Source organism: Typopeltis vanoorti, chromosome 1 (assembly GCF_054136105.1).
Source record: "Typopeltis vanoorti isolate ZY-2024b chromosome 1, IOZ_Tvanoo_1.0, whole genome shotgun sequence".
Lineage (NCBI taxonomy): Eukaryota > Metazoa > Arthropoda > Arachnida > Uropygi > Thelyphonidae > Typopeltis > Typopeltis vanoorti.
The window spans coordinates 158026359-158048931 of NC_143549.1; the positions used below are offsets into that span (position 1 = coordinate 158026359).

Genomic DNA, 22573 nt, shown 5'->3' on the forward strand with positions numbered 1-22573 from the left:
CTCTGACTTGTAGAAGCTTCTGTGCATTACTTTTGTTTCTTTCCAATTGATCCTGTGTGCAGGGGTATCCAAAGCATGGTCTGCCAGACCCGACTTACCATAGCGAAAGTGTCGGATATATTTTTTGTGTTCACTGAGGTGGATGTCCACATTTCTTCCTGTCTGTCCGTAGTAGGCTTGATGGCAAGAACAGGGCACTTCATAGACACCTGGATGTGATAAAGGCGTGCATTTGTCCTTAGGTGAACGGATGAGAGTTGCTAATTTTATATAAGGTTTAAATACTGTGCGTAATTGGTGTTTGTTAAGCACCCTAGATATCTTTTCAGATGTGCCTTTAATGTATGGGATGGTGATGGTTTTGTTGTAGTCTTCTGTGGTAGATAGAGGGGATTTATGGGTAGCATTTAGTATGTTATCTATTTTACGGGGATTATAACCATTGTTTAAGAAGGTTTGACGTAGGTGAGAAAGTTAAGCAGTGAGAGCAATGTCATTGGAACAGATTGCTCTAGCTCTATGGGTTAGTGTTTTTAAGATACCATATTGTTGAGAAGGGTGATGGTGTGATTGTTTGTGTATCTCCCTGTATGTGTGGGTTTTCTGTAAACAGAAAATGATAAGGAACCTTCTGGAAGACGTGTGATCAGTGTGTCCAAGACAGGCAGGCAGTCATTGGCTTCTAGTTCCATTGTAAAGTAGATTTTAGGATGCTGGCTATTTAGATGCACTAAAAATGTATTCAATGTGTTTGGGCCATGTGGCCAAATGGCAAACACATCGTCAACATAGCGTAGCCAGAAACTAGGTTTTTTTTTTTTTTTTTGGTTTGTGGTTGTCTTGCCTTTGTAACAAACTTTGTGTTGTGTGCTCTGAAGATGCTGGATATAATACCAGCGAAATGTTAGCTTTTAAGTTAATAAATAGTTATTTTCTTAACCATCTGTGTTCTTTTTATACCGTGAAACCTATTACAACATGTCTGACGAACACATAAGCCTATCCATGCGTATAAATATAGATGAATTGTTTATACCGTGAAACCTATTACAACATGTCTGATGAACACATAAGCCTATCCATGCGTATAAACATAGATGAATTGTTTAAAAAAGAAAACATAGAGAAAGCCTATAAAGCAATTAACAAACTGACTTTAAAATTTAATAAGAACAGCAAAAACAATGCCATTAAAAATTAAAAAGGGAAAATTACTAATAGAATCTGAAGATATATTAAGGGAATGGAAGTGTTATCTTGAATATCTCTATAATGGCGACGAACTTGATGTTGATATCAGCATAGAAAATCAAAACGAAGATAATCTAGGACCCCAATAATTCAAGAAGAATTTGATAAAGCACTCTCCGAAATGAGTAAGGGAAAAAGTTCAGGTGTAGACAGTATTCCTATAGAACTGCTACAAAATCTAGGTGATGAGACAAAAACCTTACTCTATCAATTAATGCCCAAATCTATGATAGAGGAGAAATACCAAAGGAGTTTATGAAATCAATCATAATACCAATACCAAAAAAGAATAATGCAAACAAATGCAGCCAATTTAGAACAATAGCTTTAATCCCACATGTTAGCAAAATTCTGCTAAAAATTATTCAAAATAGAATTTATTCAAAAATAGATTGTCTATTGGATGAAGACCAATTTGGATTCAGTAAGAATAAAGGAACAAGAGAGGCAATACTCTGTTTAAGAATAATAATAGAGAGAAGATTAGATCTTAGTCAAAATACTTACATTTGCTTCCTTGATTTAGAAAAAAGTGTTTGATAAAGTAAACCTTGTAGCAGAAAACAGAAGAATGTTAAAAACAACGCTAGAATTATTAAATAATAACCTTGAAAAATATAAAATAAAAATCAACACAGATAAGACTAAAATCATTGTTACAGGCAAAATCCCTATCAATATAGAGCATATAGACATCAGTGGGAAACAAATAAAACAAGTGAAAGCTTTAAATATTTAGGAAGCCTAATAGCAGAAGATGGCAGAACAAGAGAAGACATAAGATCAAGAATAAACAATGTAAAAGCCCAATTCTCGAAGATGAAAAGCATTTTAACAGGAAACCTCAACCTACAATTGAAAAAAAAATTAGTAAAGACATTGATATGGAGCATTGCACTGTATGTATGTGAAACCTGGATTCTAGGCAGAGAAGATGTAAGAAGATTGGAAGCTTTTGAAATGTGGTGCTAGCGCCGCATGAACAAAATAAAATGGACAGAAAATTATCAAACGAACAACTCCTAAGAGAGATAAACAAAACAAGAACTCTAATTAAATCAATCAAAATTAGAAGGGATAGGTGGTTTGAACATATACTTCGACATGATGGACTTTTGAAAAGAATAACTGAAGGCAAAATAGAGGGGAAAAGAAGAAGAGGCAGACCAAGGAAAAGCTTTCTTGACCAAGTCAAAGACAGCACGGGTTTGAGGAGTTACCAGGAGGTTAAGAAGAAAGCCAATGACGGAGCGGAATGGAGGAAATTACTGCTGAGCTACCAGTCCCAAGACTGATGCAACTGATGAAGATGAAGAAGATGTGTGTGTGGGGGGGGAGGGGGTGATGGTGGTTTAGGAGAGGTATTGAATAACAACTGGAAGGAGAACAGAAGACTGACAATTCAAGAATGGGAATTGTTTAGAATTTTAAAGCAATCTGGATGTCAATAAGGCTGTGGGACTGGAAGGGATATCGTTACGTATATTACAGGAACATGTGAAAAAAACTGGCAGTGCTTGTGACTTGATTGTTCAACAGAAGTCTGGCAATGGGAACAGTCCCAGAAGATTGGAAAGAAGGAAAAATAATAATAATATTATTATTATTTGACACCTCCAGGGAGTCCAAAGACTCATCCAGGGAGGGTACCTGCTCTACAAACTCTGTCTCAACCACTCAATCCACCAACGCCATCTACCATCAACCAGCACCACTAGTTTTTCCACAGACAATCACAAACATCCATATCACTGCACAAGGGAGAATCCAAGTCAGTAGTGTCCAGTAGTATATCAGGTGTAATGGCAAAGGAGTTAGAGAGGCTGGTTAGAGACAAAATACAAATATGGATTGATGAGAATAGAAATCTTTTGAGAGCACATCATGAGTTTGTTAGAGGGAGGTCAATGCTTTTGTAACTTGGTTACATTTTATAATAGGGTGACTAGTGTATTGGACAGAAGATACGCTTATACAGTGATTTATCTGGATTTTGTTAAAGCCTTTGATAGAGTATCCCATGATAAGCTATCATTGAAATTAAGTAGAATGGGGAATAGTTGTCTGATAGGAGCTGCAAGTTGTGTATAAGGATGCAGTGTCCCCCAAAGCAGAAGGTGACAAGTAGGATACCTTAATACTTTAATTTGTGTATAAATGACATTGGGAAGGACTTGAATGGTGATGTGTTGTTGCAGATGCATAGGAGGACAGAACTATGAAGACTGGGAGAAAATAAAATAGATTTATTGAAGATAGCCACCATATAATTTCCATTGATACTTCTTTTCCATAGAAGTATCAATGGAAAAGAAATGAAATCACTTGAAGAAATAGAGAAGTTTTATGTCTTCATCTTGCCAATACCAGTTATGTTGACATGTAATTTCTCTGTTTTTTTCTGGTGATATTGGTGATAGTAGCTGTTGCATTAGTCACTAAACACAACACAAAAAAGATCTTAATAGCTTAAATGGAACACACGCACTAGACATATTAAAGTAAGTCTCACAGCTTACACATGTAACAAAAATTTTATAGAATTCATTATTATTATTATTTGTCACCTCCAGGGAGTCCAAAGACTCATCGAGGTCTTTGGATCCTCTCGATTTATTCAAAAACTCCAATATATTTCATCCAATATTACATGGACATCATACCGAAATGAGCTAATATATCATGATTTATGACTCATTATTTTGATTCATCTTTTGTATGTAGTTAGCTGTCTATCTCCCTGTAGTAATGTTGGATCACATATATTGGAGTTTTTGAATAAATTCTATATAATTTTTGTTACATGTGTGAGCCATGAAACCTTTACTTTACTATAAAAAAATTTGAATGCTAGGCAGTATTAAGTTATATGGGCAGATTTCCTAATGGTGAATTGGACCATGAGATTTATTTGCAATTAAGTCATGTTCTGCTAAGGAAGAAATAAAGGAATTTTTTGAGTCAGTAAAGAAGACAGCTGACATAAAGAAAAATGGTCTTTATGGACACCTAAATAGCAGTGTATGAAATGAATATCAGCTGGTTTGAAATATTTTATGAACATTTGGAGAAAAAAGCAAAATGAATCATAATGGAAAGTTCCCCGATAGATTTCTGTTTGGGACTTGGATTAGTTATTAGCCATTCCATATTCCAACATTCACTGTGTTATTTTTGGTGTATCTTTATGAATTCAGTATATATAGGAGTATACAGAGGATTTGAAATAGAAAGCAATCACCATTTAGAGGATAAAAATGGATATCATATTGAAATGGAAATATGTATAAAAGTTCTTAAAAAATAATTAAAATCAAATAGCTTTCAGAGAAGAACTATGTATTTAATTATTATTTAAGAAAAATGAAAGAATTTGAAAACAAGGACTAAACCATGGAAAATTAACAGCAAACTTTGAATGAAACATGAAGAAAACTTTAATTAGCCAGGAAGCATGCAGTGAAGTTGTTTACAAAGAGGTTAAGAATCTGAATTTCATGATGATGCACTCAAGAAGTTAAAAAAGGTGGTCCAGGAAAACAAGAATGCATTTAAAAGTTCCTGGAAAGTAAGTCAGCTAGTGTCTGAAAATATAGAGAAAAATATATGAAAAAAACTAAGCTGTGTGTGTGTGTGTGTGTGTGTGTGTGAGTGAGTGAGTGAGTGAGTAGCTAACACAAGTCTTTAGAAGACTGTGTTGAGAATATATAGGAGATAAATATCAAGAATATAGCAAAATATTCTGCAAACTATTGAATAAAGCTTAGAAATGGAAGAGAGAGAGAGAACTGTGAAGGAATCAGGGATGATAAAGGCGACATCAAAACTGAAGATAATAATATTCTGGATATCTAGAGTAATCACTTTGAGATTATTAAATAATTAGTCAAATGGCAGTGGTGATAGAAAATATTCCAGAGGAATTCAAGAAGTAGACAATCATAAGAAAAGTGAAATGTGGAAACACAGCTGGAGTAGATGATATTACCAGAAATGCACAAGTACGGAGAGGTAAAAGTAACATGTAACTTGTAACATGTTTGCCACCTTTACCATCTTCATTCAGTTTGTATGACTTTTAGGAGATTGTTGACATAAACGAGATCTCATGTACTGCATGAATGAATGAATGAATGATTTCCTTCCAGGTGTAGGTTAAATGAAGCTTTGATTCTTGTTTTGACTGCCATGCATATAGCCTTACTTTTCTTCTTGAAGAGACAGAAAAGAAGGTGGTGCTTTTTTTGTGATATGGCATCATAGCTAATTACCAATCCATTTCTTGATGTTCTGTATAGATATGAACAATATGATCTGACTTATTGCCTATGTAAACACCTGTTTCTGCTATAATGCTTACCTGTGTAAATAAAGCTGCAGAAACAGGCACTCTTTTCTATTAACACTGATTATTTTTTTGTGAAAAAAAAAACACTGTTCTTTGAAGATTGTGATAGACTTTGAAGTGTTGGTTCTAGTTGAAAGGAGATTCCAAGGCCAATACCATGAAATATTGCCAATGGTGTGTGTGTGTGTGTGTATAACAATTCATGATGGCTGTCTTTGGATAGCATTTTTTTGAATAGCATTCTTCTTTTTATCATCATCATCCTCTCTCCTAGGATATGAGTAAATAGCTGTTATTTAATGACATGTTGATGATGCTGAATGTTTGTTTGGGGGGGGGGGGAGCAAGCTGATACAAAGCTACTGATCAGTATGAATGAGCTTTCTGTCAATATCCGTATAATTCTGTCTTTACTTACTAACTTATCTAGAAAGCAAAGCTTATCCTTCTCTGTTTTTATTATTATTATAATAAATGGGCACTGCTATGGGGGGTCCTAAGACTTACCATGGGAGACCCAAACCATCTATACTGTATCTGTCATACCTCTCCTTGAAACCATTAACAGACAAAGCATTAAAAACTGACTCAGGCATTCCATTCATATGCCACTTTCCAAGCAAAAAATCTAGTCTCTTACCTAAATACACTAACTATACAATTACCTAAATTCCAGAGATGACCTCTTGTTCTTCCCACCTCTAGCCAAGTGCTGAAACATTTCCCGTGAATTAATCCTACGAAATTCTTTAAGTAACTCTAATATTTCTATCATATCCATCCCTTTTTTACCTATCGACTGACTTTTGCAATCTGCAGACCCTCAATGTATCCTCATAGGGAGCATTCCACAGACCACTCACCACCTTGGTCACTCGTCCTTGGATCCATTTCCTCATCCTGAAGAAACCCAGGTGACCAGACCTGAGCACACTAATTCTCTGCTTGTTAGTGTGTTCTTCAATAACCATGTAATCTTATGAGCTGTGTAATCATGTGTGACACCAAGGTAACAAAGGTTACTTTTATGGATTAGAGTTCTGTTGCAGAAATTTATTTATAGTTTTCTGTGAGCCCTATGGTTATTTAGGTGAAAAGCAGAAAGGGATAGTACAGAGCTTTCAAAGTAATTTTGTAGTGAGCTTAGATCTTTGCTCAGTGTTTCTTCAAGGCCTTGAAAGGTACTGTCTTGGGTGGTGATAGTTATGTCATCAGCATAGATATACTTTTGACTAGCTGTTGGTGGAATATCACTTGTGTACAGGCTGAATAAAGCTGGGGTGAGGACAGATCCTTGTGGCAATCCATCCTGCAGGTTCTGCTTTTTTTTTTTTTAATTCAGTGAACCTTTATTTTCCTATTAGAGTTTTTTGGCAGTTGATTATTATGTCTATGAAGGCAGTACCTGTTTTTAAACCCTTTTGGTATCCAGCTTCTATATGGGTTGTGAGAGCTAGGATCTGGTCACAGCAGCTTCTGCCAGGCCTAAACCAACCTGTTTACTGGGTAAGATAGCTTTTATTTTTGGAGAAATCCTAGAGAGGATTATCTTTTAAAAAGTTTGTAAGGAGTGCAGAATAATACTATAGGGCAGTAATCATGGTCATCAGTTGACTTATTGGGCTTTGGCAAGATTATTATCTTTGATTCATTCCAAAGTTTTGGGAGCCATTCATCATTTATTATTGAGGCAAAGAAATTAGATACCCAAGATTTTGCTCTTGGGCCAAGGTGAGTAAGAAGGTCTGAAAGGATGCCATCAAAAAACATCAACCAAAGAACTTTACCTGTTTAGTTAGTTTAAATGCTGCATCGATTTAATCTAGAGTTACTGGATTGGAGTTAACTGTGGATGTAGGACATGATAAGAAAAGTTTTTTGTAAAGATGATAGATCTTTTTTTTTTTTTTTTTTTGACATCTTTGGGAATTTTGGGTGTAGCTTTTTGGGCTAATATTTTTGCAGTACTGTTAGGATTTACTTTTCATTTAGTTCTGTTTGGAGTGCTGGTGCCTCCCAGTCAACAGAGCAGTGACCAAGCCTTGTGACTTGATTTGGTAAAGTTGAGCTTGTTCATTTCTTCATGCCAGTGAGAACTTAAAGAGAGCAGACGCAGTATCTGGATGGTTCTAATGTTTATACTTTGCCAGAAGAATACTACTTTCAGTTGTCTAGCATGGTGTGTAGATTTTACTGAATCCTCTTGGGATTTGTTTCTTTCCAGATGTTATGAGAAGTTTAGTGAATCTTTCACGGTTATTAACTGGAGGTGGAATTATGTTGATGTTGTTTTCAATGAATTCAGTAAATTTTAGCCAGTTTGCTTTCCTGAGATTAAATCAGGGTGATGGGAAGCTGTTTATTCTGGGGATTAGATTTTTTTTGTTTTTTTTTTGGGGGGGGGGGGCTTTGTGTGTGTGAGATAGTGTTTACCTCTCATGATGAGTCAATGACTCCATGGAAATCAGATGTTAATCATAATAATAATAATAATTAGGCAGGAACTGAGCTGGCTGTGGGAAAAAGGAGACATACTTGATAGGTTGAGGTGAGAAGGATTCCTTCCATATCAGTGGTAGTAAAACAGAGATTGGGGGGGGGGAGGTTGTATCCGATTTTCATCTGAGATTTCATCTTCCAGATTTAAAGGTACTGGGTTGCTTGTGGTCTTAGAGGAAGTGGAGGCTGTTTGTTAACATCCAGTCTGTCAGTTGTAGGGCAACATGATGAATAAGCAGTCTCAGACCAACAGAAGCCTTGCCATCAGAAGTAGTAAAGCAGGCCTTGGCAAAGCCTCTCAAACCAAAAATCCACAGAACCTTATGACAGTGTGATATGGCACCCTATGCTACTATTAAATAAATATGCCCCCCCCCCCAGAGAGGTACTCAAATATCAACCGGTGACTGTCCACCAGTAAGATGCAGCTGCACAGGTGTCTGCTCCATGTCAGGAATGGCCTCTGTGTTGGAGATTGATGGTAGCCTGCACTGGCCTCTGGCTAGGAGCAACTTCTGACTAATACCTCACCATGGGGGATCCAAATGCAGAATATGATATCCATTTATGGAATGAAGCATACACTTGATTAAGATGTTAAGAATGTTTGATTAAAAAAATACTATGTCTGTTAGTAATTTAACCAACTTAATATGTATGTATGAGTATAACAAGGAAATTATTATTATTTTTTGGGTTTCTCCATGCAGTCAGACTCATTGTGGGAGGTTTTCACTAACCAATATTCACACGATACCTGTCATACTTCTACTTGAGCTCATTCACTGATGAAGCACTCCTGCTAACCACACTCTTATGCAATTGTTTCCACAGTTGACCCTTTGTTCTCTCCTTTCCTGACATACATTAAAAACAATTCTGTGTCAATCCTATAAAATCCCATTAATAACTTATATGTCCTATCTCCTCTTTTCTGTCTTTCAATTGGTCTTTGTAACCTACAGACATAAATCCTCAAAGACAAAGTTTATCTTCAAAGTAATCATTCTGCACTCCTGTTCCTAATCTTGGTCATTTGCCTCTGGCTTTTTCTTCACCACTTCCTCATCCTCAAGGAATCCAGGTAACTAGATCTGTTCATAGTAGTCCATATGTGGCCTACTATAAAGTGGGATAATAACCTCACTATCACTACTTTTCAGTTTATTCTTCAATATTTAGGTAATCCGATGACCTGTTTTGGCCACCATTGTGATATTCCCTCTAAACTTCAACTGCCTGTCCCCAGTCATACCCAAATCCTTGGAATTATCAGTTTTCCGCAGTTTATTTCTTTCAGTGTAATATACAGTTTATAATCACTTCATCCCAAAATGCATGCCCTATGCTTTGCTGCCTTATAATGGCAGCCATTATTATCATTCTCTACATCATCATCATCATCATGAACTGTGCTCTACCCAGTTTTCCATCAACAGCATACAACTGGAAATTTCCCCTTAAATTATTTCCTATATCATTGGTGATATACAAATTAAATACCAGTATTCCAAGCCTAGAGCCCTGCCTTTTGGATTCGTATTCACCATATATTGTTCTTTGAAGTCTGGCTCTCAACTATCCTCTTATCCATCATTTGATCCAATTTATAGCAGATTTTCATGTAGTATCCTATTGTTATATATACAAGAGTGTGCTGAAAAGTTGTGACCCAATCAATTGACAAAAACTATCATACCGCTCCTTGAAAAAGAGCACTCACAACTGACCCTGGCAACCCATTCCACTCATTCACCACTCTCCAAGCAAAAAATCTAGTCCTCACACCCCTACTGACCACACCTTTCAACTTCCAGGAATGACCCCTTGTTTTGGTCCCTCTAGCCAAGTGCTGAATCATTTCCCCTTCATCTATCCTATAAAATTCTTTAAGCAACATAAATATTTCTGTCATATCACCTCTTTTTCTCCTATCAACCAACTTCTGCAATCCACACACATTCAGTCTATCCTCATAGGGAACATTCCACATGACACTCATCATAAAGAGGAATTACAACTTCCTTATCTCTACTTGTTAATGTGCTCTTCTATAGCCAAGTAATCTTATGGGCTACCTTAACAATCTTAGCAATATGTCCTCTAAACGTGAACTCTCTGTCTACCACCACCCCTAAATCTCTAGTTTCATCTATTTCCTGGAGTACAGTGCCATCAATGTGATACATGGCTTGTAATCTATTTATCCCAAAATGAATAACTTTACATTTCTCCACATTAAACTGATACCCATTAAATTTTGCCCATACTGACAGCCTATTTAAATTGTCCTGCAAGCTCTCCACATCACCTTGATTAACTATCACTCCACCTAATTTTGCATCATCAGCAAACAACTGAATATTTCTCTTCAGGTTATTTCCTATATCATTTATGTACAAATTAAACAGCAATGGTCCCAGCACTGAGCCTTCTGGCACACGCCACTACTTATCTGTTTTTGCCTTGATTCTGCCCCTCCATATACCACTTTTTTGATATCTGTCCAGGCAGCCACTCTCTTATCCACTTAACTAGTGTCATGCCCATTCCCATTTGCTCTAATTTTCATAACAGAGTTCTATGCAGTATTTTTCTGTTAAATGCCTTTGCAAAATCCAACAAAATCATTGTATAGCCATTTCCTTCCAACTCAGCTGTTACTCTATTATAAAAAGTTATTAAATTACTAAAGCATGACAGACTCTTCACGAAGCAATGTTGACCCTCATACAGTATCATATTTTATCTACCCATTCTTGAATTCTCTTTTTGACCAGTTTTTCTAGCACTTTTATCACCACACCTGAGATACTGATTGGTCTATAATTTGCTAATGTAGTTTCAGAACCAGCCTTATGTAAAGGAATAATTTTGCCATCTTTAAATTAAAATTAAACAGCTTAGTCAAAGGCATTGCCAGTTACACATTCTTGCAAAACCCTAGCTGATATCCCATCTAATCCCACAGCTGTATTTACATTGAGATTCTGCAATATCTTAAGAATCTCCAATTCATCCACCTATGTTCCCACATTAGTGTCTATCACATAGGTTGAAGCAGTAACCTCACTAGGAAGATATATGCCCAAAGTGGTCATTCCCTCGATGAGTCTTTGGACTTCCTGGAGGTGTCAAATAATAATAATAACTCAACTATTTTATCGGCTTCTGTCTCCTCATGACCATCATCATTCATTAAGGTTAATCTTCTAGTCATTCTTCCTCTTACTTGCCACATAATGAAAGAACTATTTGGGATTTGAGATTACTAATTCATTATGGGAATGGTCATTATGAGACTGATTTCAACCTTGACTGAGGGACTCCTCATTGGGAGCTAGGCCCACAAAGATACTGAGGTTACTGATGTGCAGGCTCCTACACACCTCATCAATGCAGATGAGGAGCCTGCACATCAGTGTACTGAGGAGACCACAATAAAGGTTGTAACCAGTCTGGGTAGTGGCCCTTCTCATAAGAGATAGCAATATAAATGTCTGAAAGGAAGTGGGCTTTGTATTATGGGATATTCAGGCAGTTGATGTGAAGTCAAACCTCTATATGCTTGGGTATAGGATTAAAATGAGAATACAAGAATATCAACAAGAATTTTTTATATATTATAATTTAATTGATAACCATAAAAAACTTTCTGTAATATACAGGTATTTTAATATTGTTATTATTATTATTATCCAGGCCTCCATGGAGTCAAAAGACTCATCATGGCAGGTCGTTTTTAGGAAATACAAAGTCTATCATACTACTCCTTGAACCCATTAACTGTCCCCACTCCAACCACTCCCTCAGGCAACGCATCCCAAGGTTCAACCACCCTCCACGCAAAGAAACCACTCCTCACCCTCTTGCACACAGCTTCCTTTCGTAACTTCCAGGGATGGCCCATTGTCATCGCTCCTTCCTTCCATTCCACCAAGTGAAAGAACTCTCCAATGTCTACCCTGTAACTGCCTCTCAACAGTTTAAAAGTCTCGATCATATCACCTCTCCTTCTTCTATCCACCAAACTCTGCAGTCCACATTCTCTCAGTCAATCCTCATAACTCATATTGTACAGTCCTGAAACCATCTTTGTTATCCGCCTCTGTACCCTTTCCACAGTCAATTTATCCTCTTCAAATCCTGGGGACCAAATCTGAGAACAATAGTCTAAGTGTGGTCTGATCAGGGTCTTATACAATGGAATGATAACTCTTTTCTCTCTGCAGGTCAGCGTCCTTCTCAGTATTGCAGCAATCCTCTGAGTTGCCCTCACCACCTTTGCAATATGCTCCCTGAATTTCAGTTTTCTATCAATCATCACTCCCAGATCTCTTGTCTCCTCTACCTCCTCCAGTACAGCTCCTCCAATCGAGTATTCATCCTCCCATCAATGGATCCCAAACCTCCAGACTTTACATTTTGCTGCATTGAACTGATAACCCCATTTATTTGCCCATCTGTCTAGTTTATTCAAATCCTCTTGCAGGGCTGCCACATCTGCACTATTCCTGATAACCCTTCCCAACTTCACGTAATCTGCAAGCAACTGAATGTCCCCTTGCAATTCATTGACAATATCATTGATATAAAGATTGAACAATACAGGTCCCAGTACTGAGCCCTGCAAAACCCCACTTGTAACCTTCTACTTCCTTGATATTGCCCCATCATACACAACTCTCTGATACCTATCAGTCATCCAATCCTGAATCCATTTGACTAACCCAACATTTAAATCCATGTGCTGCAACTTAAATATCAACTTATCATGTGGCACCCTGTCAAATGCCTTTGCAAAAAAAAATGGCAGTATATGCCTTTCTCTCATCAACTGCTCTTGTCACTTTATTATAAGAGACAATCACATTACTAAAGCAAGAGCGCCCCTTAACAAATCCATGTTGATTCTCACAGATAACATTACCCTCATCTACCCAATGCTGCATATAATCCCTCACTAATTTCTCCAAGACCTACTGATGAATATTACAACAACTACTGATGAATATTTAAAAAAGTTTGAGATAATTTACACAACTAACATAAAATATATAATGAAGAAAAGAGCACTTTGGTAATGTATAGTATATCTTTAAGATTTTTATTGTTGGATGTTGAATTAGTGAAATGATTATTACCTTACTTCTATATTAAATTCACAATAATAATCTGATAATGTGGCTCTTTTATGACTGTTATATGTTCCAATATTTAATTATTTTGAATAATTTATTCTAGATATATTAGCAGTTGTTTTTAAATAATAGCTTCAGGAATTTCATTTTTATCTGGATAATACAAACGCACTAATAGAAATGAAAATATTTTTTTCAGTTGGTTTACAAATTAAATTAAACTTGCCAAAAATTATTTTTGTGTTTAATTCTTACACTTGGATAATGGATTAAACAAGAATATAATTTTTGGCAAGTTTAGCAGTAATAGAAAAATAATAAGCAGCAGCTTTTCTCTGTTTGAGAATTTTATCTACTGATTCATTATTTATTGATGTATTTAGTTCTGCATTTTTTAATTTAGGATTGGTATATTGATAAATTAAATTTGCCAAGAAATTATATTCTTGTTTAATCTTTACAATTGGATAAAGGATTAAACAGGAATATAATTTTTGGCATTTAACAGTAATAGAAAAATAATAATCGGCAACCTTTCTCCATAAGAAAGGTTGCCAATTATTATTTTATATACTGATCCATTATTTATTTATATATATATTTACTTTTATAAATATATTTAGTTCTGCAGAATTAAATATATTTAATTCTGACAAAGACTTGATTGCTGTTGATGAATTATGTTTGAATCCTTCTATATATATGTTAGAAAATTTCCCAGTTTTGATGTTGTTTCCACTTTAAGAGGTAATTTTTTTTGAATTTCTTATATCATATATTTTATATACATAAAATACCAATATATAATACCAATTTTATATATATATATATATATATATATACCAATTTTGTTCAACATGTATTCCGTAGCAATGCTAAAAGAAGCACTGGAGAATTCAGAAGAAGGAATAAAGATTGGAGGTAGACAGATATTTGCAATAAGATATGCAGATGACAAGGCATTACTATCAAACACTGAAACAGGACTACAACATCTGTTGAACAGATTACTGGAATCCTGTATCAATTATGGAAAGAAAATTAACATCAGAAAAACAAAGGTGATGAAAATAGCAAGGAAAGAGGCAAATATGGATATCAGAATAAATGGGGAAAAATTGAATCAAGTAAAGACATTTAAATATTTAGGAAGTGTTATTAGCAGTGATGAAAGATGTAAAAGTGACATAAAAACAAGAATAGCGATGGGAATAGATGCCTTTAATAGAAAATGGAATTTATTCAGAAGTAAAATGGATAGAAGCCTAAAGAAAAGACTAATAAAATGTTCTGTGTGGCGTGTTGCCCTCTGTGCATCTGAAACTTGGACATTGAAGAAAGAAGAAATTAAGATTTTGGAAAGCTTTGAGATGTGGATTTGGAGAAGGATGGAAAAAATCAAATGGACAGATAAAATAACTGATGAAGAGGTCTTAAAAAGAGTAGAAGAAGAAAGAAGTCTGTTAAGGAGGATAAAAAGAAGCAAGGAAAACTGGATCAGACATATTCTGAGAGGGAATGGAATCATCAGAGATGCCATCAAAGGAAAAATAAATGGAAAAAGACCCTGAGGAAGAGTAAGGAAAACAATGCTAGATGACATGCTGAGACAGGTACACAACCTTGAAAGAGAAGGCTCAGAACAAGAGAGTGGAAGGAAAGTTTCTGCTGCTAAAAGAAGAACCTGCTCAATTACAGAATACTAAAGAAGAAGATATCATATATATATATATATATATATATATATGTGTGTGTGTGTGTGTGTGTGTGTGTGTGTGTGTAGAAAGTATTTTACCTTGGGTATAATAAATGTTAAAATAGCTTGGTATCTTTAACATATATATATATATAAAACAGCTCAACTGATACACATGGACTTTTTACAGAAGCATTTTATTTATTTATTTAATTTTTATAACAGATGGATTCAAGGAGGTTGTCAAGGCTGCCCTTCATACATTACTTCAGAAGAGTTATGCTTTCCTTGTGGTTATTTCATTAAAGTGTATTCTGTTCATGACAAAAGTGAAAAAAGTTTTCCTGCTCCAGGAGATGGTATTGGGTGTCTCACTTGTAATTCTGACAAAGGCTTGATTGCTGTTGATGAATTATGTTTGAATCCTTCTATATATGTGAGAAAATTTCCCAGTTTTGATGTTGTTTCCACTTTAAGAGGTAATGTTTTTTTGATATTTCATATATCACATATATTTAAGTGTTTACTTGTGATATAAGTGATAATCAGATAACCATAGAAAAGTTTGAGTACGGTGAATAAAGGATTTTCTTTCTTTCTTTTTTGTTTTTTCATACTGATCAAGTCAGGAATTCAGACATTCAGAATTTTAACTTATGACTACATTATGTAAACCCATTCAACCAAGTGAGTATTACATTTATACTTCACAAATAGTCTCAGTAAATTGGCTGAATTTAAATAATGTAGACACATATGATGTGCATTGCTAGTTTGAAGAATTTAAATTGAAGGTGAGTTAGCTGATCTCATACAGAGGTAGCAGGGTTTTTTCCTTCTGGAAACTTGGTTTTTCATCCCACATACAGACAAATCAGCCTTGAGAACACACACAATTTACAGACAAAAATAATGGTGGTGGTGGGAAGTAGATGGTTTTGGTGTACATGATGATGGTAGTGGTGGTTCACTATAGTTGGTGGATTAAGTGGTGGAGACAGAGAGTTGTGGAGTAGGTGTCCTCTCTTGATGAGTCTTTGGACTCCTTGCAGGTGTCATGTAATAATAATATCAAATTAATAAAAATAGAAAAAAAAAATGGATACAATTGGATTGCACAGCGTGCATTTATGTTTAAGTGCTGCTGGTCGAAGCTCATTTTATGTTTTAATGGAATGAAGACAGCACTGTTATACTGATATTGTGGTCAGTTTTTCATTTCTATTCAATATCTCTGTCTAACTCCTTATCATTAATTAAAATGTTTTCCTGACATTAGGGAACTTTTTAGTTTTACCATCCATGTTATTTACTTCACTTGAAAGAACAAAATATACAAATTGAGTTTTCCTCTCTCACCCCATCTGGCCAATTTTTATGTGGAACATTTTGAAAAATATATACTGGTTAAACTGCAATTCTTAAACCCTCTCTCTTTCTCTCTCTCTCTATCTTTCTGTCTGTCTGCCTGTCTTACTCTAGTCAAGATACATAAGGTTCTTAGACACAGGTTCTCCGAATGCAGTTTATTATATAAAAGAATAATACAATAGCTTGGCCTTTATAGAAATTTTGAATTGTACATCTTCTTAACAATACATACACTTTTTTTTAAGGTTTACAGAAAACCAATTCACACAGAAAATATTCACATACTTTCCCATCATTTCACTTCCTAGCAACATGGTATTATAAAAACTGTACTTAACAAAACCATCAGCTTCTGTTATAATCAGACTTCTCTCCCAGCTGAACTTAATGTTATTTGTCACACCTGCTTATCTAATGGCTATAATTTTAACAGAATTAACAGAATAACTGTTTTTCTTCCATCCCATATCCCTCTCAACATACAGATTGCGGTACAACTATTTCTGTTGTTTATTTTGAAGCACTGCAGAAAAATAGTCAAAACTTTAAAGAAATATAATCTCTGTATTGCTTTCAAAACCTATGTGAAGCTGCTTCTTTTCTGCTCTTTAATGACTATCTGCTCCCCTTTTCAAATTTGCAGTAAATACAACGTTTATTGTACTTGCAACTTGTCTTATTATGGATAGACTGGAAGATCTGAACTTCTGTCTTTGTTTTTATTTTTATCTTTTTTGCATATTGATCCCATCCAGGAGAAATAGATGGGTAGAGAATTGGGAAAAGAAACTTTGTTGTGTTTGATTTAAAGGACTTGTACATTGCATTCTTCAGGAAACATAAAAGAGGAGGGAGGCTGTTCCCAAAAACAGCAGTAGAAGGAATAAAAGAGGTGGAAGTGAAACCTGTTCTGTGAGTTTGTATTTGAACTGTGATGGGATGTTTGGTGCTTGTTTATATGAACAATTGCCATGGAACTATTTATAGAAGATGCCTGCTGCAGAAGCTTGTCTGAAAGTGTGTGGGGTGAACTGGTAAGAGACAGATCATTAATCAACCTAATTACCCTCTTCTATATTGAGTAAAGTACTTTTAGGGAGATCTTAGGGCACCACCCCAAATGTGAGAGCAATATTCGATAGTTTGGTGGATTTGCAATTTGCATAAGATTAATAGGTGTTCAGAGGTAAACTTGGTTTTTCAGATGCCAAGGAGGCAATGATTATGATATACTAATGACGAGATGATTGATGCGAGGATAATGCCAAGAAGAGAAATCTCATCTTGTCTGGGATTTGAGTGTTGTTGAAAGTAGTACTAAAAGAAAATTGCTATTTTTGTTATGGGAAATCAAGCAGAATTGTGTTTTGCTAGCAATGAAATTGTCAAGGTTATCTCAATCCCACTGAAGAATGTCTTGGAGATCAGAAATGGAGGATGATGCTCTCTAATTTGTGGTGATTTGTGTAGTGCAAGGGTTGTCAAATAAAAAGGAGAAGTGCAATGTGCTGTCATCATCAAAACTGTGTACTAGATTAGTGGTCAACTGAAATAAATCATTAATATACAAAAGAAAGAGGTTGCAGAAATGGAGATGCTTAAAGCATTGCAGAACCTCAATACAAAGACAGCCATGGATTAGATGGCATATTGGCCCATGTATTACAAGAATGTGCAAGAGAATTATCAGCTTCTCTGACAAGCTGATTAATTTAAGCCTCAGTACTGGGAAGGTGCCAATAGAGTGGAAAGAGAACAAAATGGCCCCATTGCATAAATGGGACAGATGTAGCAAATTAAATTCCAATCAGTATCTCAGCAGTGGTGGTTAAGGTATTGGAGAAACTGGCAAAAGACAGAATTGAACTGGGTGGATAGGAATATGATATTCTGTAAGGAATAAAACTTTTTTAAATAGCAAAACCTGTGGTGCAATCATAATTAAAAGAAACACATGTATTAACCACAGTGAAAATTATTTAATTGTAAATATTTCACAAACATTCCCCATAAAGAAACAATAGAATTACTAACTCAAAAATTTCCGTCTGATATAGTTGAATTGTTCAAGTTTGTTATTGCATCAGTTTACTTCACCTGGAAAGGTCAAATTTGCAAGCAAGAAGAAGGAACAGCAATGGGATCTCCTTCATCACCAAATCTAGCAAACTTGTTTCTAGAACACCTTGAGGAAAAAATATTCACTTTCGAACCAAACCAAAAATTTGGTTAAGATATGTCGATGATGTATTTGCAGTCTGGGATCATCTCGAACATGATTTCAACTGTTTCTAGATAAAATTAACCTTCTTCATCATCATCACATCAACTTTACGTTAGAAAAAGAATCTCCTTTTTGGATTTACACATCCAAAGAAAAGAAGATGGTTCCATCGCCACGTCTGTCTTTCGCAAGCCTACATTTTCAGGTTGCTACATTCACAATTCTTCCACTCATCATCCATCTCAGAAATCTGGCATTATTAAATCACTAGTTTTCAGAGCACACAAATTCTGCTCCTCTGAAGAATCTTAAAACCAGGAATTAGAAGTAATCAAAAATACAGCCATCTTAAATGGATATAATCCTAAAACAACTCAAAAAATCATCAGTCACTTCTCCACACATCAAACCAGACAGGAAGAAGTCCATAGGATTCCCATACCTTATGTCAAAGGCATCTCTGAACGTCTTTCTAAAATTATGAAGAAATACAATTTTGCCACTACTTACAAACCTATCAACCAAATTTACAACTTGTTACCTTCTCCTAAGGACAAACTCTCACCTTTGATGTTGCCTGCTGTTTATGAGATTCCATGCTCATGCAAATTGTCTTACTTTGGACAGACAGGTAGGTCTGCTCAGAAACGCATCTCGGAACATCAAGACCACATTTGTTAAACCCCAGAAACCTGGCCTCTCTCAACATGGAATTGAAAATCCAAGCCATAAGACCCATTGGGAAAAGTCTAAACTTTTACATAGATCTTCATATAAACATGAACATGTATGTAAAGAAAGTTCTGAAGCCTACTACACAGACCAAATTTAAACTGCAACGACGTTCTTACTATTCCTAAAGTATGGGAAATTGTCATACAAAATTGTGTTAAATAATTTTTTTTTTTTTTTTTTTTTTTTACTTCTGTAACACGTTACGCATGTTTAATGAGATTCTATTGTAATCATGCACCCTAACTGTATGTTATTCCTATTATTGTTTTAAACTACTGTACTGATGATGTCCTAAGATACTTAGGATGAAATATTTACAATTAAATAATTTTCACTGTAGTTAATACGTGTGTTTCTTTTAATTCTGTAAGGGGCAACATGGTTTTGCCATAGGTCTTGCCTTAATAATTTGCTTACTTTTTATAATCAAATGACGAAGGAGTTGGATAAGGGTGATGGCTACTCAGTGATATTGCTAGACTTTGCAAAAGCATTTGACAAAATTCCACATAGAACTCTTTTACATAAACTGGAGCAAATGGGAATGGATATAAATCTTCTGATTTCGATTAGTGGATGGCTGATGGATAGATATCAAAGAGGAGTGGTTTATGGAGGAGTTCAGTTGAGGAGAATGCAAGTGACTAGTGGTGTTCCACAGGGCTCAGTACTTGGTCCTCTTTTGTTTAATTTATATATCAGTGATATAGGAAATGATTTGACAGGAAGATTTAGTTGTTTGCAGATGATGCTAAACTGGGAAGAGTAATAGTAAATGAAGGTGATGCTGAAATCCTGCAGAAAGACATGAACAGACTAGTAGTATGGGCAGAAGTAAATGGTTACCAGTTTAATGTGTCCAAGTGTAATGTGATGCATTTTGGGAAGAGATCAGAAGTTATGTACTATATTGATGGAATTGAACTGCAGGAAACTGATTTGATCCATAATCACACCCAGATAGGACTTGGATGTGATTATGGACAGGGAGTTGAAGTTTAGAGGGCATGTTGATGAGGTAATCAAAATAAAACATTAGATTACATGGTTGTTGAAGAGCAATCAAACAAGCAGGCATAGAGAGGTTATTATTATCCTATATAAGGCTTTAATAAGGCCACATTTATACTACTGTGCTCAGATCTGCATTCCCAGATTCCATTGTGATGAAGTGGTGGAAGAGATCCAGAGGCAAGTGACAAAGATTGTGGCAGGTCTATGGAATGTTCCCTATGAGAATAGATTGATGATCTGCAGGCCTCAATTAGCTCATAAGCAAAAAAGAGGTGGCATAATAGAAGCTAAGTTATTAAATAGGTTTTATACGATTGACACTGCAGACTTTTTTCAATATGTGGAAAGAAGGGAGAGAACAAAGGGGTCACTCCTGGAAATTATATAGGAGTGTGGTTAACAAGGGCATTAGGACTAGATTTTTTGCTTGGAAGGTGGTGGTGAATAGGTGGTTGTGTGGGCTTCATCAGTGAATAAGTTTGAGGATAAGTATGGTAGGTATTGTGTGAATGATGGCTAGTGTGTGTGAATAAACGGATCTCCACAATGAGCCTTCTGACACCATATAGATACCTGTATAATAATAATAATAATAATAAGTTACCATACAACCTGAAATTTCTTGCTGTACTCACATTCTTTACTGATAATAGCATCAAGTTCTTCTAATATCTTCATTTTTAAAAGAATTCTACCATTGTGCCATCTTTTCACTTCATTAATTTTTTTCAAAACTGTGATATCTGTAGTCTGTGGTCTTTGACGAACTGTTTTATTTCTAATCCAACCCTGAGTTCCATAAGCTAACATTCTAGTTTTGAGGGAAACTTGTGCCACAGTATTATTAATTATCTGCAAGTAAACACAAGGAAAAGTATTATTTTTTAAATATACTGCCAAATATTTCAGTTTAAAATTAACAAACTGTCATCAGTGGCCTGAACAACATTTTTTTACAAGGTAGAATGCAAACAATTGATTTATTCAAAATAGTGTGAGCTTTGCAATAATGTACAAGTGGCAGTGACAGCTAAGAAGAAGGCAAAGCAGAAGTGGGATGAGTAAAGAGTGGAAGAGGACAGAGAGGTGTACAGAGAGAGAAAGCAAGAAGCCAAGAGAGTTGTGGCACAGGCGAAGGCCATGGCATATCAAGATCTGTATGATCAATTAGAAACAAAGGAAGGACAGGGAAAAATTTACATACTAGCGAAATATAGAAATAAAGCAGCAAAGGACATCTTACATGTGAGGCAGATCAAAGATGCTGAAGGAAGAGTATTATGAAGGGATGTGGACATAAGAAACAGATGGAGAATATACTTTAAGGGACTTTTGAATGAGGAAAATGCAAGGACTCACAGAGAAGATGGGCAGCCTTCTGAGGGGATGGTGCAGAACATCAGTAGAGTGGAAGTGACGGAGGCCATGAAGAAAATGAGGAATGGAAAATCGGTGGGGCCCCGACAGAACTCCAGTGGAGGCATGGAAGACACTAGGGGAAGAGGGAATTGACCTGCTGTGGGACCTGTTCATGAAAGTTTGCCAACAGGAAAATATACCTGAGGAATGGAGGGAGAGTACTCTTGTCCCAATCTACAAGGGTAAAGGGGATGCACAAGACCGTAAAAATTACAGAGGAATAAAGTTGATGTCCCACACAATGAATATTCTAGAAAGGGTTCTTGATGGAAAATTGAGGAAGGAGGTGGAGATTGCAAAGGAAAAATTTTGCTTCATGCCTAGTAGATCAACAACAGATGCTATCTTTGGGTTACGGCAGATGATGGAAAAGTTTCGAGAGAAACAAAGGGAGCTACATCTGGCATTTATTGATCAGGAGAAAGCATACGATAAGGTGCCAAGACAAGAAGTCTGGAGGTGTCTGAGGGAGAAGAAGGTTCCGGAGAAATATGTCAGGTTGGTGCGGGAGATGTACAGAAATGTGAAGACAAGTGTTCGGACCTATCTGGGACAGACAGAAAGTTTTCAAGTAATAGTTGGCTTGCATCGAGGGTCAGCATTAAGTTTGTTTCTGTTTACTATTGTAATGGAGGTGGTGACAGAGGAGGTGAGAGAAGATGCGCCTTGGACAATGTTGTATGCAGATGACATTTTGCTGTGTACAGATTCAAGAGAAGAAGCGAGAACTAAACTGGAAAGATGTAGAAAAGTACTGGAAGAGAGTGATATGAGACTGAGCAGAAGTAAGACAGAGTATATGTGTTGCACAGTGGGCAGTGGCCAGGAGACAGATCTGGAGCTGGAAGGAAATATCATCAGGAAGGTGAGGGACT

General features: G+C 35.9%; 1 protein-coding gene across 1 annotated transcript in view; it reads left to right on the forward strand.

Annotated features, from left to right (window-relative positions):
- The window catches only part of LOC150110579 (cilia- and flagella-associated protein 43-like), a 609434-nt gene that overhangs the window by 18664 nt on the left and 568197 nt on the right, over positions 1-22573 (forward strand). Inside the window, exon 3 of the mRNA XM_090401881.1 lies at positions 15161-15414. Within this exon, the coding sequence (XP_090258007.1) occupies positions 15161-15414 (254 nt within the window). The remainder of the gene's footprint in view (positions 1-15160; positions 15415-22573) is intronic.